Source organism: Lactuca serriola, chromosome 4, assembly GCF_051521515.1.
Source record: "Lactuca serriola cultivar US96UC23 chromosome 4, Lser_US96UC23_V15, whole genome shotgun sequence".
Classification (NCBI taxonomy): Eukaryota; Viridiplantae; Streptophyta; class Magnoliopsida; order Asterales; family Asteraceae; genus Lactuca; species Lactuca serriola.
The window spans coordinates 388,622,271-388,635,498 of NC_136411.1; the positions used below are offsets into that span (position 1 = coordinate 388,622,271).

The window sequence follows — 13,228 nt, forward strand, 5'->3', positions numbered from 1 at the left end:
TTAATTAACTACATAAAAATTCAATTCATGAAAGTGGCCAATCAAACACAAATCAAATTTAAGGGTTCTAGTTTAAACAAAAACATAATCACTAGAATAGAATCACAAATCAAACATCAAATCTATGACAACCCCAAATCTATTCCCGTTACAAATCCCATTTTCACTAACGGAACGTATCACTATACATTATTTTATGTAATATTTGGAATCGTCAATATCCGAATATCTAAATTTATGCATGGCTTGATATTATCATAAGAAATATAACTCGTATATGTTAACCCCGTTTAACCTAATAGAGTTGTATTACCTTTTCAACCACTTCACCTGGGTAAAAAGTTTTAACCCAGTTAACTTTAAACATCGGGTAGCCGTGTATCGGGTGCGATACCCGAGACATATGAAATGAGTGTACATAACATTTGAATACCCTTTTACCACACACCCACTCTCTCTCTCTACTTTCTCTCTCTAGACTCGAAATCGACCCCGATTCCGCTAATTTCCGACTTCCAAACGTAAGTACTCATCCTCTATCTTAATCTAGTCATGCTTCATTGAATTTAGGAGCCAAAATCATAGAAATCAAGGACCAAAGAGGAGTTTACGGCCCAAGAAGCTCCTTAGGCCGTAAACCCCCAAAATCATGCCAAAGATCAAGTTTTTCCTTCTTTTAAGCTAGTATACTAATTAAGGCATATATCTAGAAGAGTTTGGACACTAAAACACAAGGATTTGATGCTTAAAAAGGAGTTTACAGCCCAAGTTTGTGCTTAGGCCGTAAACACCTTAAACACCCCAAAAATCTTGGATTTAAGTCCCAAAAACTCATCTAGGGTGTTTAGTATTTTAGCCTTGACACTAGTAAATGTTGAAGTACATCAAACAACACCATTTGAGGACAAAATGAGGAGTTTACGGCCTAGCTTAAGCTTGGGCCGTAAACACCCAAAAAGTTGTGTCAAACAAGTCCCTAAACCACTCAAATGCATGTAAGGAATTTAGCTAAGGCCTTTGGAGGTGTGTTGTACCATTAAACTTCACATTTGGAGGCAAAATGAAGAGTTTACGGCCAAGGATGTTCTTGGGCCGTAAACTCCCCAAAAGTTCATGCCAAATTGTCCCAAAACTCATTATAGGGCCTTCTAGGATTTATCTAAGGTGTATGAGACCATGTTGTACCATTAAAACATACATCTTGAAGGATTTATTGGAGTTTACGGCCCAAGAACAAGTCTTGGCCGTAAACTCCCCAAAAATGTCACAAATTATGATGTTTAATCCTTCCCTTTTAGTCCAAGACACATACCATTAAAGTAAGGAAGTAAAATAAGGCCTTAATCATGCACCTTGGAGTACCACATGAGTTTACGGCCAAGCCTAGGGGGCTTACGGCCGTAAACTCCCAAAGGGTGGCTTTTAGGACATAAACTCCAAGGGAGTGAGCTCATGGACCCCCCCCCCCCCCCCCCCCCCCCGTAAACCATTCATGGCCTTGTACCACTCCCGGGAACCCTCTCTAGGCCTTAAAACCCCGAAAACGATGCTAGAATGTCCAAATACTATAATGAAAAGCATAGGATGATTAACTTCTTATAAAATACATATTTCATATGACATTAGGGTCCTAAAAGGTGCTCAAGTGGTTATTTGGTACCAAACGCTCAATCGACACTTTTACCCGATTTACCCGATTCACCCGATTTCTGCGATTTCAGGTGAGTTCATACCCCTTTAATGAACCTTTCAAATGTTTTAAATGTTTTAAGGGGAAGATACAAGTTGCTTATAAATGTTTATGTAAAGTTTTACAGAACGATTTCCGCGTTACAAGGATTAATCACATGTGATTCACTACCTTTAGTTCAAATCACATGTGATTTGTCCTTATGTCTTATAAACGGGTTTTACCCTTTTCAAACTATTTTTAAACAGTGAGTCAGATTTTAAATGTTCTTTTGGAAAAATACTTTTATTTAACCAATTTACTTATAAAATGTAACCACTCTGATATATTTATATAAGTAAGACTTGGAGGACTTAGGACCGATATCTCGCCTTATTTCCTGTTCTTGTTTGATTGTGGGCTTAGGGTAGTAGTTATCCGTCCGACTGTCGTTGATTTCTTAGTTATATAATCTGTATATCAGTGTGGGATACGAATGTTACTGCTTTCACTTAATACTAAAGTCACTAACATGCCAAGAACCGTCCTCACTAAGATAACTATAATAGGTATAGTTACGGTTGCTACAGCTACTACTCGCTAAAGTCATTTCTATCTACACTATAATACTCACTATTACTAGACGATACACTAGTAAGAGAATACACTATGATCAATACTAAAAGATTACTACACTATAACAATAGAGAAAACACTAAACAAACAATAATACACTAACCCACTACGAGATACTCTATTCGCTATCCACTACGCCCGAAGTTTTCCAGCAGGGAGACGACTCTACATGTATAGATCTATACGGGGCAGACGCTATCACATCCCGACTGTTAATTTCAGTCCATGCCGTTCAGGCCCAGGGATGCCACTACTTCACTATACTGTGCATGACTGGGAAGGTCATGGGATCCTCTATTATCCTCACTATTAGTAATATACAAGGAATACTCTACAACTACTCTAAAATACTACACTAAATGCTAAACTACATCCCGAAGTAAGTAAGTATCTATCACTAAAGGAAGCTTGCACCTCTATCACTGATTTCAGGCTTAACCTATTCTATCACATTTATTACTTGGAGTTTTGCCAATATACTTTACAATAAACTGTTTCAAAGAAATGAAGAATGCATACTTTTCACAGATTGTCACTAAAAATGTATTTTCTGGAAAAATATGGGATTTTTCTAAGTTTCTACTACTTATGAATAACGATACATTTTTCGCACCAATGCTCTGTATACAAAAACTCACACTAAACTCTTATGAACTCACCAGCTTTATGCTGATAATCGTTTTCAAAATAACTTGTATCTTCAGGTCAAAGATAGACAGGTACAGACGCGGCATTTTTGGAGAAGGTGGAGCACACAAGACCCATCTCTTATTTTTTATTTACTTTTGGGTGATTGTTAAACATTACAAAACACGCTTGTAATTAAATTCACTATGTAATGCTATGGTTGTATGTTTCTTGTTTCTACTATTATGCAATTGTGATGATACTATTCACTACGTCATCTACCCCGAAACGTATTCCGTCGTTATCGGTTTTGGGGTGTGACAAAATCATACGCTTCAAGTCAAGCAATTAACATGTTTTGAACAAGAACTAGAAACTAGGGTTTCTTAGCCACACATGGCTAAGAACAAATCAAACAAGAATAAAGATGGAAATAATGTGCAATTACAACTTACAAATACTAGAAATAATGTTTCCAAATGATTACTGATCAAACCCTTGCAAAAACCTTCGAAATCCCCCCCCCCTTCAAATGTGCTCTGATATGATGTGTGTGTGTGTGTAAAAATGGCCCTTAACCCGTAATATGAAAGATAGGAAAAACTGCAAAAAGTTGGTTTCTGGGTCGAACACGGCCCGTGTTGGACATAGAGTAAAACTGACACGGCCCGTGTTCAGCATGGTCAACAGCTCCCATTTTGGTCAACACGGCCCGTGTTGATTTTGCAGTGTAAATCCAACACGACCCGTGTACCCCTTTGACTCCGAATCCAAACTTTATTTTTCCAACTTTTTCGTTCTTCGCCCGATCATCCGGAAATCTTCAGCAATGCTTCCTGACACTTCCCAAAGCGCATTCCAAGCTCCGGTTTACTTGGAAAAGACATGAAAATGTGCAAATAAGGTTGTTCTAGATACTAACATGGATGATGAAATGCAAGAAAAATGAAGGACAATTATGCTAAATAGATGCATAAGAAGGGACTAAAATATGTGCAAAATGGGGCACAAAATGCACCTAACACATTTACCTTTAAAAAACACAACTCATGGGGTGAAAGGAGTCGAGCGGATTGAGATAAAAGGGGCTGAGCAGGTTTAACCATTGGGAGAAGAGGGTCTAACGAGAAGAGAGGAAGATCATGGAAAAAGAGAGAAAGTTGTGGGTTGTATAACCCATCAAAAAAGGGAAATAAAGAAGAAAATGAAAGAATAGAGACTTCGGTGGGTTGGCCAGAGACAAAGGGTTCATGAAGTCCTCCGAAAACCGCTCATTACACCCTTATAAAAGTTAGTTACAATTTAAAAATAATATTTTATAATATTTGTCCAACCAAAAATGACCTTTAAGCTAGTTTTTAAAAAGCTACTTAAGTTATGTTTGACACGTTAGCCTAAAAACCATCTTTTATCTTAAAAATATAAGTTATTTCATCCTACCTTACAAACCACGGTAAACTACTTTAATGGTAGAAAATTGGAAATCAAACTTAATTGTAGATTAAACCATAAAAGTTTAGACCCTTCGTCAAATTATTAGAATCTCAGTAAAACCCTTCTGTCATTTTTTAGCAAAAAGAAAATTTAAATAACAATATAGTTAAACAAAAATAGAAACAACCATGTTGTTTTTTTCTTTTATTTTTTAGGCATGTAACCACATCTCTTATCCCTTATTTAATTTATTTATTTATTTTGTCTATGCGCTTCAAAGGTTCTTGTGTTGTGGTCTAGGAGTGTAAGAAAAAACGTAAGATTTAAATAATATGAGACGTAACGTAACGATGTTAGGTTGGTTTTTGTGAATCGTTTTAGTATATTTTATTAATCATTTCCTTGACATATTGTGTAAACGTGACCGGATTGATCTAGAGTTTTACAGAGATCTTTCTAACTCTTTGATATTATATCTGACCGATGGAAATTAAATTCGGGTAAATTTTGATGCACCATTTAGTCCTCAAGAATAGGCAAAAATCTGCCTAACGTTAGAGTTCCTACAGCCCATTTAAAAAGAGTTATTTTACTAGCCTATTTACTTGTTTTATTCAGCCCATTTTCTATACTATTTTGGCACTTTATGTGGGTATTTTAAATAAGAAAAAAGCAGCCCATTATGTAATTAACTAATTATTGGCAGACCAAACCACCTACAAGTCACAATACACAAGGATTAAAAGTCTCACGTGACCATGGGAAAAGGGGGTGCTTGTCACCATTTTTTTTGAAGGATTAGTTTGGTGGTTATACATACACACACGAATCAGTTTTGACTTTTCAGGGGGCTTAACACAACTCTCGCAAGACAGAAAAGAAAAGAGGAACGATTTGAAGGTTTAGCATCAAAAAAATCTTTGATTTTCGATCGCAAGTTAATTATTTATTTTAGCCGTCCTAAAGAGTTAAATCAACTGCATCCACATTCAGTTTATAATCACGTGAGTGATTTTGGATATGCTATTGAAGTTGTTGATTGTGTTTCTTTTTCCTTTTTAGACAAAACTGCAAAATTGGTCCCTGTGGTATTCAAAAAACTTTGGATAGCGTCCAAAAAGTTTTCAACTTGCATGGAAGATCCAAAATCAAGAATTTCCTTTGGTTTTGGTCCTAAAAAAGTTGAAAAGACGATTTTACCCCTTATTATTTCTATTTACATTTTATGTATTTGTTTAGTATTTAAATATATATATATAAAAAAATCTCATCCCTTTAATTATAAATAACAAAAAAAACCACTTACCCCTCCTTACCCGTAACCTCCCTTCCCACTTTCACTCTCGTTTACTCTCTCGCCTCTTTCTCCATATTAGTTTTCTTTTTTCCCTGTTATTGCAATTGTTTATGGTGGTGTTGGTTGTGATATGGAAGCGTGAAGCAACCGGAAATTAATATGACATCAGCTATGTAATGTCTCGATTTCTTGATGAAGAGCTTGTAGTATCTCCTTCTCTGTGTCTTCCCCTGTGTTTGTATTTCCATGTGATGAAGGTAAGACCATCAGTTTCAGTTCATATATTTTGATGAAAGATGGTGGTGGTGATATGGCTCTCTAGCGAGTTAATTACTATCCCCGAACAACCGAAGGGATTTCAAGGCCCTATTTTAGGGTTTTCAAAGTTCGATTTTAGGGTTTCCAAGGTTCGATTTCAGGGGTTTCATCATTTCCATCTCCTTTTTCGCCGCATCATCTCTTTAATCTGAAACACAATTTAAAAACAAATCTCTTTAATCTGGTACATACAAGTTAGTGAAATTAGGAATTCATGAATGAAGCTAGAATGTACAGGTGATAAATTAGGAAAAATAAACATGAATCAACTCCTGAAATATGAGCTCTTAGGTGTCTAGTAAGGAAAATGATCACCATAAACCAGTTTGGAATTGCTACGACATCAGAGATCTTTTGATGAAAACTGTCATCGGAGATAATGATCAGAACAAATGTTAAATAGTGGGTTTATGGTGGAGTTTTGATGTGACTGGATGTTGATGATGGGGTAATCAATGGTGTATGATGTAGGGTTCCAACAAGCATATGGTGGCAGTGACGGTGGTTGAATGACGTCCGAGAGAGAGAGAGAGAGAGAGAGAGAGAGAGAGCAGGAATAGGAGGAGGAGGGTTGGGTGAGATTTTAGTTTTGTTTTTATTTTTCATTATTTATATATCAAAATAAATAAAGAAAATAGAGAAAAGAAATGAAAAGGGTAAAATCGTCTTTTTAAGTGTATCAAGGACCAAAACCCAGAAAAACTTTGATTTTGGACCTTCCATGCAAGTTGAAAACTTTTTGGACCCCATCCAAAGTTTTTTGAATACCACAGGGACCAATTTTATAGTTTTGTCTCCTTTTTAACTATATGATTTCTATTTACAACAATTTATGTTTTCGTAATTCTTTTTTGAACTTGATCACCTCAATTAGGGTTTAGATAATTGATTGACAAAATTACAAAAATGGTCCCTATGGTTTGCCAAAAGTCACAAAGTCAGTCCCTGCTAATTTTTTTTACGAACATGGTCCCTGTGGTGTCCAAAACTTGCATCAATGACCCTTTTTGTTGACGTCGTTACTGTTCATCCCTTAGTGTAAGGGTATTTTGGTCTTTTCAAGTAGCAGAGACTGGGTTTGTGACTATGGGTAAACCATAAGGACCATTTATGTATTTTTTTTCTATATTTTATGTTTATGAATTTGTGACTTTTCCACCCATTTACTTTTTAAAATATCACTTTGAACTTTGAAAAATGTTACTTTCACCCCTCTATTTTCTAAATTTTCGTGTTTAACCCCGTATTATATATATAATTTGTTTTTTATTAATAATTTTCGTTCGCTAACCTAAAAAAAACTATTTTTACGTGTTTATTTTCATATATTTGTCGGTATAATTCAAGGTGATCAACGTTTTGACTATAATTTAGAACTTTCTTTCGTTATTTTTTTTTAAAGTTACATATTTTTTTTTATAAAATTGTCGGTTTAAATTCGAGCTTATTTTTCGACGTAGTTTTTTTATGTACGTTTCCTACGTAAAAAACATGAAACAAAAGTTAGGTCGAAACATAGACAAACTCGAATATACTATATTTTTTTAAGCTAACAAACGAAAGTTATTATATATGACCCGAATGATACGTAGGAATGTATATAAATTTAAGCACAAAATGTATAAAAAATACATCAAAACATAGACAATCTCGAATATAATATATATATTTTTTAAATTAACAAACGAAAGTTATTATATATGACCCGTCTCATACGTAGGAAACGTACATAAAGTTAAAAAAAAAAAAAAAAAAAACTACGTCGAAAAATAAGCTCGAATTTAAACCGACAATTTTATAAAAAATACCATGTAACTTTAAAAAAAATAACGAAAGAAAGTTCTAAATTATAGTCGAAACGTTGATCACCTTGAATTATACCGACAAATATATGAAAATAAACACGTAAAAATAGTTTTTTTTAGGTTAGCGAACGAAAGTTATTAATAAAAAAAACAAATTATATATATAATACGGGGTTAAACACGAAAATTTAGAAAATAGAGGGGTGATAGTAACATTTTTCAAAGTTCAAAGTGATATTTTAAAAAGTAAATGGGTGGAAAAGTCACAAACTCATAAACATAAAATATAGAAAAAAAAAATACATAAATGGTTCCTATGGTTTACCCATAGTCACAAACCTAATCCATGCTACTTGAAAAGACCAAAATACCCTTACACTAACGGATGAACAGTAACGGCGTCAGCAAAAGGGGTCATTGATGCAAGTTTTGGAAACCACAGGGACCATGTTCGTCAAAAAAAATTAACAAGGACTGACTTTGTGACTTTTGGCAAACCATAGGGACCATTTTTGTAATTTTGTCTAATTGATTGCTATGTAGATTGTTTGGTTTTGTAATCGGCCATTCCATTGACAAAAGTAGCAAATAATGTTAGTGACTTTGTAAGGGAGGAGGGAGTCATTCCCATTGAACCCACCGAACCCACTAAACCCATCAGCATTTCTCTTTGATTTTTCTTCATTCTTCCGAACCCACAACACACGGAAATTCTATCTTTCTCAACCCACTTAATTAAAAAAAATATACAAAATAATCAAGGTAAAATCTTAATTAGCAATAGAGTTACCGCCGGTATCACTCCCTCTTCGGCGAGTTGTTTAATTGGTTTCACGAACCCACTTCATCCTCTCTCTCTCTCTACTTTCTCTCTCTCATTTTCTCTTGTACCATATGTTTTAAGACTTGTACCTTAGTTGTTTAGTATTTTTTTTAATTGAGTGGGTTGAAAAAGATAGGATTTCCGTGTGTTGTGGGTTCGGAAAGACGAAGAAAAATCAAAGAGAAAAGCTGATGTGGCAGTGGGTTCAGTGGGTTCGGTGGGTTCAATGGGAACGACTCTCTCCTTCCTAACAGATTTTGATTGATTGACATGTTGGTTTTTCAAGCTTATATGAGAAAATCACTTTATGTTGATATATTTGTTTGAATATTAATGAAGTCCTCACAAAATTATTGAGAGCTTGTTCAATAATTATGTTATGAATTAGTTCCATTTGAAGAGCTTATTTTAATTGAGTAATTTTGTAAGTTGGTTGAAAAACTTGTTATAAAATACTAAACAAATATGATTTATTATAAGTTCATTAATAAATCTGATCAACCTAAAAAGTGTTTAACAAACTATTGCACAATCACAACTTATGATCATGTCTTTCCAACAATTATACGATTATAATATGAATATCGATTAAATTATTTTATGTTTATTATTGTTATTTTTATAGTTGAAATAATGCATCGGATTTCGTAGTTTAAACTCATTTTTATGTAATTAATTATGTGATTTGATGTTATGTTGTTATTCTTTCTAGCGATTTTAGTTTTGTTATAATCCTACGTTGGATTCTTGACCTGATTCATGTTGGTCGCTTGAATTAGGATTAGTTCATTCTCGTTATTCAATTTTCTAAAATCCATAATTATTTTATGAATAGATACTAAGTGACACACATCGAATCGGTTTTGTGATGGTATTAATTTCGATATAAACTAAAATTGCAGGTTTTTCGCTTTCAAGTTTGTGAGAATTATTAAGGGGTTGGCTAAAGGGACATCCTATTTCACTATTTAGATATTCTATATAGTTTTTAAAGTATTTTTATTGGTTAAAATTATATTATTTTTTGAAAAGAATAATTAAAAAATAATTATCTATAAGCTGACTTTTGATAAAAATATCTATATGATTTCTAAAGGGTTAAATGCGATTAAATTTTTTTTTTTTTTTTTCAAAATCCAAAATTGTTGGTCAAAGGAATTTAAAACAACCAGGTCCGTTATTTCATTAAATAAAAACAACACACGCACATCACATATCCTCCTTTTCTCTCATCTCCGCCGGTGACCTGCACAACTCACCATATCGACGCCGGCTTCCAGGTATGCCATCTCTTTCATCTCATCTCTCCTCTAATGTTCTCCTTAAGTTGTTCCCTACCCCCTAACCCTTCCACCACATTCTTCACCGGACCACCTCCCATCACCACTGCGCTCCACTCGCCCCTGCCGGAACCAGTTGCGCACGCTCCTCCCCCCCTCTTCATCTGCTATCTCTCCTCCTATTCCCAACACTACCACCCTACATTCCTGTTCCTACCATCCCGCGCCATCGGAACCCCCTCACCTCCTCCAATTCCAAACCCTCCATCGGTAAACCCTAAATTCCACACAACCACCGTATCCCACCACCTAGACCACCCTACATCTCCATCACCCTCTCCTATCGTATATACAATTCTAAAATTCGACCAAGCTGCCACCAAAGTTCCACAACCACCTCCTCCCCCACCCCTGTGAACTTAGAATTGATTTTTTGTTAATGTCTGTTGCAGGATATTGACATACAGGAAGCATTTGCAAGAATACACACCATAGCAATTGCATTAAATTTCAAGAAAACAAAAAATGGTTAAGACAAGGAGCATGACTAGAAACCAGAACCATGATGATACACTTGCACCTAGCAAAAACAGGATCATGACTTGTGATCTTTGGTCAGATCTTAACCAGGATGTGCTTATTTTAGTAATGATGCAATTAGGAGTTGTTGATTTTCTTGCATTCAGCAGAGTTTGTAAGTCATGGAGATCACTTGCACTGTCTAACAAGAACAAGTTTATAGTGTCCAGACCACCCATGACCATATCTATTTCTACTGATCCTAATGTGAAAGAGTTTTACTTAAAGGACTTTGAAGGAAGCGAGTTGAAAACCATTCTTCCTCATCTGGATTATAAAACATGTATTGGAGTAAGTTGTGGTTACTTGATTCTGTTTAGTGAGAAAAGAAAGGACTTCTGGCTTCTGAATCCTATCACAAGGCATGACCTTCATGTCCCTTTCCGTGATGCCTACCCCGACCCTCATTCTCTAAGGGGTATTCTTGTCTTTTCACCTATAATATCTCGGTGGGTGTTTGTTGTGTTTGGTCAATACTCTCGTAATATATGGTTTTGTATTGTTGGTAAACAAGAATGGAATCATATCTCCACCCCTTTCTACATCAATGATTTACATGCTTTAAAGGGAAACGTATATACCATACACAATGATAGCTGTTTGTGTGAAGTGAGACTTTATCCAACACCCAAAGTGACAATACTTGAAATCAAGAATTCTCCAAAGGGATACTTTGATTTTCCCGTGTTTGTAAGTTTGGGTGAAAATCTTTATGTGATTGATCGACTTCTAGACAAGAAGATTCAAGAAATAAATCTTAGCAAAATGGAATGGGTGTCATGTGAAAAGACAGTAGAAGAGTATGCAATCTTTATTAGCAAGGATATGCTGCCTGCTGGTTTTGTAGGAATAGAGTGGTGGTTTGATCTTCACTCACAATGTGGGAAATTTTACGTTTCTGCTCAAAGTGGAAAAAACAAGTTGTTTTTTGCAAAAATGTGGTATTTTTTCCATGATTGTTTAAATGTTATTTTTCTAGATCAGTGATGGACTTGTTATGCTACAATATTGTCAAGACTCTTGAGAAGTGTAACTACGTTCTCAATTTATATTCTCTTTAATTTCCTTTTGTGGGTGATGCATTACGTGTAGCTTGTTATTGGCATGTAAATTAAAATTGTCACCATGAATATTAGCACATATGTTTAGGTCATGGTGAAAATCTTGCTGATTCCTAGTGTTCCAAAATGCATTACAATCCTTTATTGAAACCTTAATAGGTAAAAAGGGTGGGATATTTCATGGATGTTTGGAATTTAGAACAATCTGTTTCATTCAAATCATGATGGTGGTTGAATATATTTGATTTTTGTTATTCACCCATGGCTTCTCTCCAACTATATATGTTGTGGTTCTTGATTATTCCATTACATATTTGAGTTGGTACTTTAGATGGGGTTTTTTACATCACTTTTAGTATTGTATCATATAATGTGTACATTCTGTTAATTGTTAAACCACGATATCGTATCACAAAGCTAAAAAAAAGAAGAAATTATAAAGATGAACACAAAATAGGGATTTAGGTTATATAACAAAATTGTTCATTTGCTTACCAAAAAGTTATGAATGTAGTATAATAGATTGCATTTTTGCATTAGTCATTCATAAATTATGGTTGTGTCATAGTTCTAGTCATCGCATCGTTTAAGTCCATGCTAATTGACAAATTTGCCCTCATATGCTTCTTCTTCATCTCTATTTAAAGAAGCTTGTTATTTCCTCTTTTACTTCTTTAGAATTCATATCTTTTTGGGTTTTGAAGGCCGTGTATTTGACAAACTGATTTTTCTAACACGAAAGAAGAATGAAGTTTGAGTAGAGGCGGCGTTGGTCACGCCTTTATCAATAATTATATAAAACATAACAATAAACAACACAAGATCTATTAACAAAGAAAAACTGAACATTTGACGGAAGTAGTATTGTGGTATTCCAATCTTGAAAATAGATGAAAGATTAAAGAACGAACATTATAACCATTATTCGGTATATCAGAATTTAAAAAGTAAATGTTCATGTCGTGACAAATGCAAACCCACAAAATACAAAATACGGACGCAAAACAAATATTATAAATGATGAATAATGATCGGTTTATCACAAACCTATCCAGAAGCGATAGTAACCGAATCTTGACAGAAATCAATTTTCATGCCTTTAGATAACATCAACATTGTTTCCTAATTTGAAAGCGGTTTCCTGATATTTCTTTCTCTAAATTTCGAGGTATATGAAATGGCCATAAAACGCTTAGGCGCCCATTCTTTATTTTGGGTATGTGTGGTCCAGCATGGTGAACATGTTACATGCTAATGACCGCTCGGTCCTCCCGCAATCTTAGCAGGAGGTTAATGGATGCTATGATTGTTTTGGAATTCATCGAATTGATTGGGTCAAGATTTTTTGGTTGTGATTTACGAATAACCATAGATGTGGTAGACCTTTGGTGAAGATATCGGATAGCTAGTAACATGATGGAACATGAAGAACTCAAACCTACCCTTTTGAGTCTTTTTCATGAACAAAGTGACTACTTATCTCAAAATGTTAATGTTTTGTGTGTTGGTGTTGTATGGTGTTACCAAAAAGATTATTGGCGCTTAGTAGAATATTGTGACTTTAGAAAGAGGGTAACAAGTTGGAAAGCCAACATGCTTTTAAAGCAACGTTGGTGAAGCCACGATGTCTAATCTCCGCAATTGATCTAGACAAAGTAGGTTGTCTTTTTGAAGACCAAGAAATTAGATTTTTGCCTAG

At 34.8% G+C, this 13,228-nt stretch overlaps 1 protein-coding gene across 1 annotated transcript; it reads left to right on the forward strand.

Moving 5' to 3' along the window:
• Nucleotides 1–9,800: 9,800 nt before the first annotated feature.
• Nucleotides 9,801–11,533, forward strand: LOC145097833 (uncharacterized). The gene is made up of 2 exons (XM_079035484.1): nucleotides 9,801–9,889; nucleotides 10,342–11,533. The coding sequence occupies exon 2, from the start codon at nucleotides 10,415–10,417 to the stop codon at nucleotides 11,453–11,455; it is 1,041 nt and encodes a 346-aa protein (XP_078891610.1). The 5' UTR covers nucleotides 9,801–9,889; nucleotides 10,342–10,414; the 3' UTR covers nucleotides 11,456–11,533.
• The last annotated feature ends 1,695 nt before the right edge of the window (nucleotides 11,534–13,228 follow it).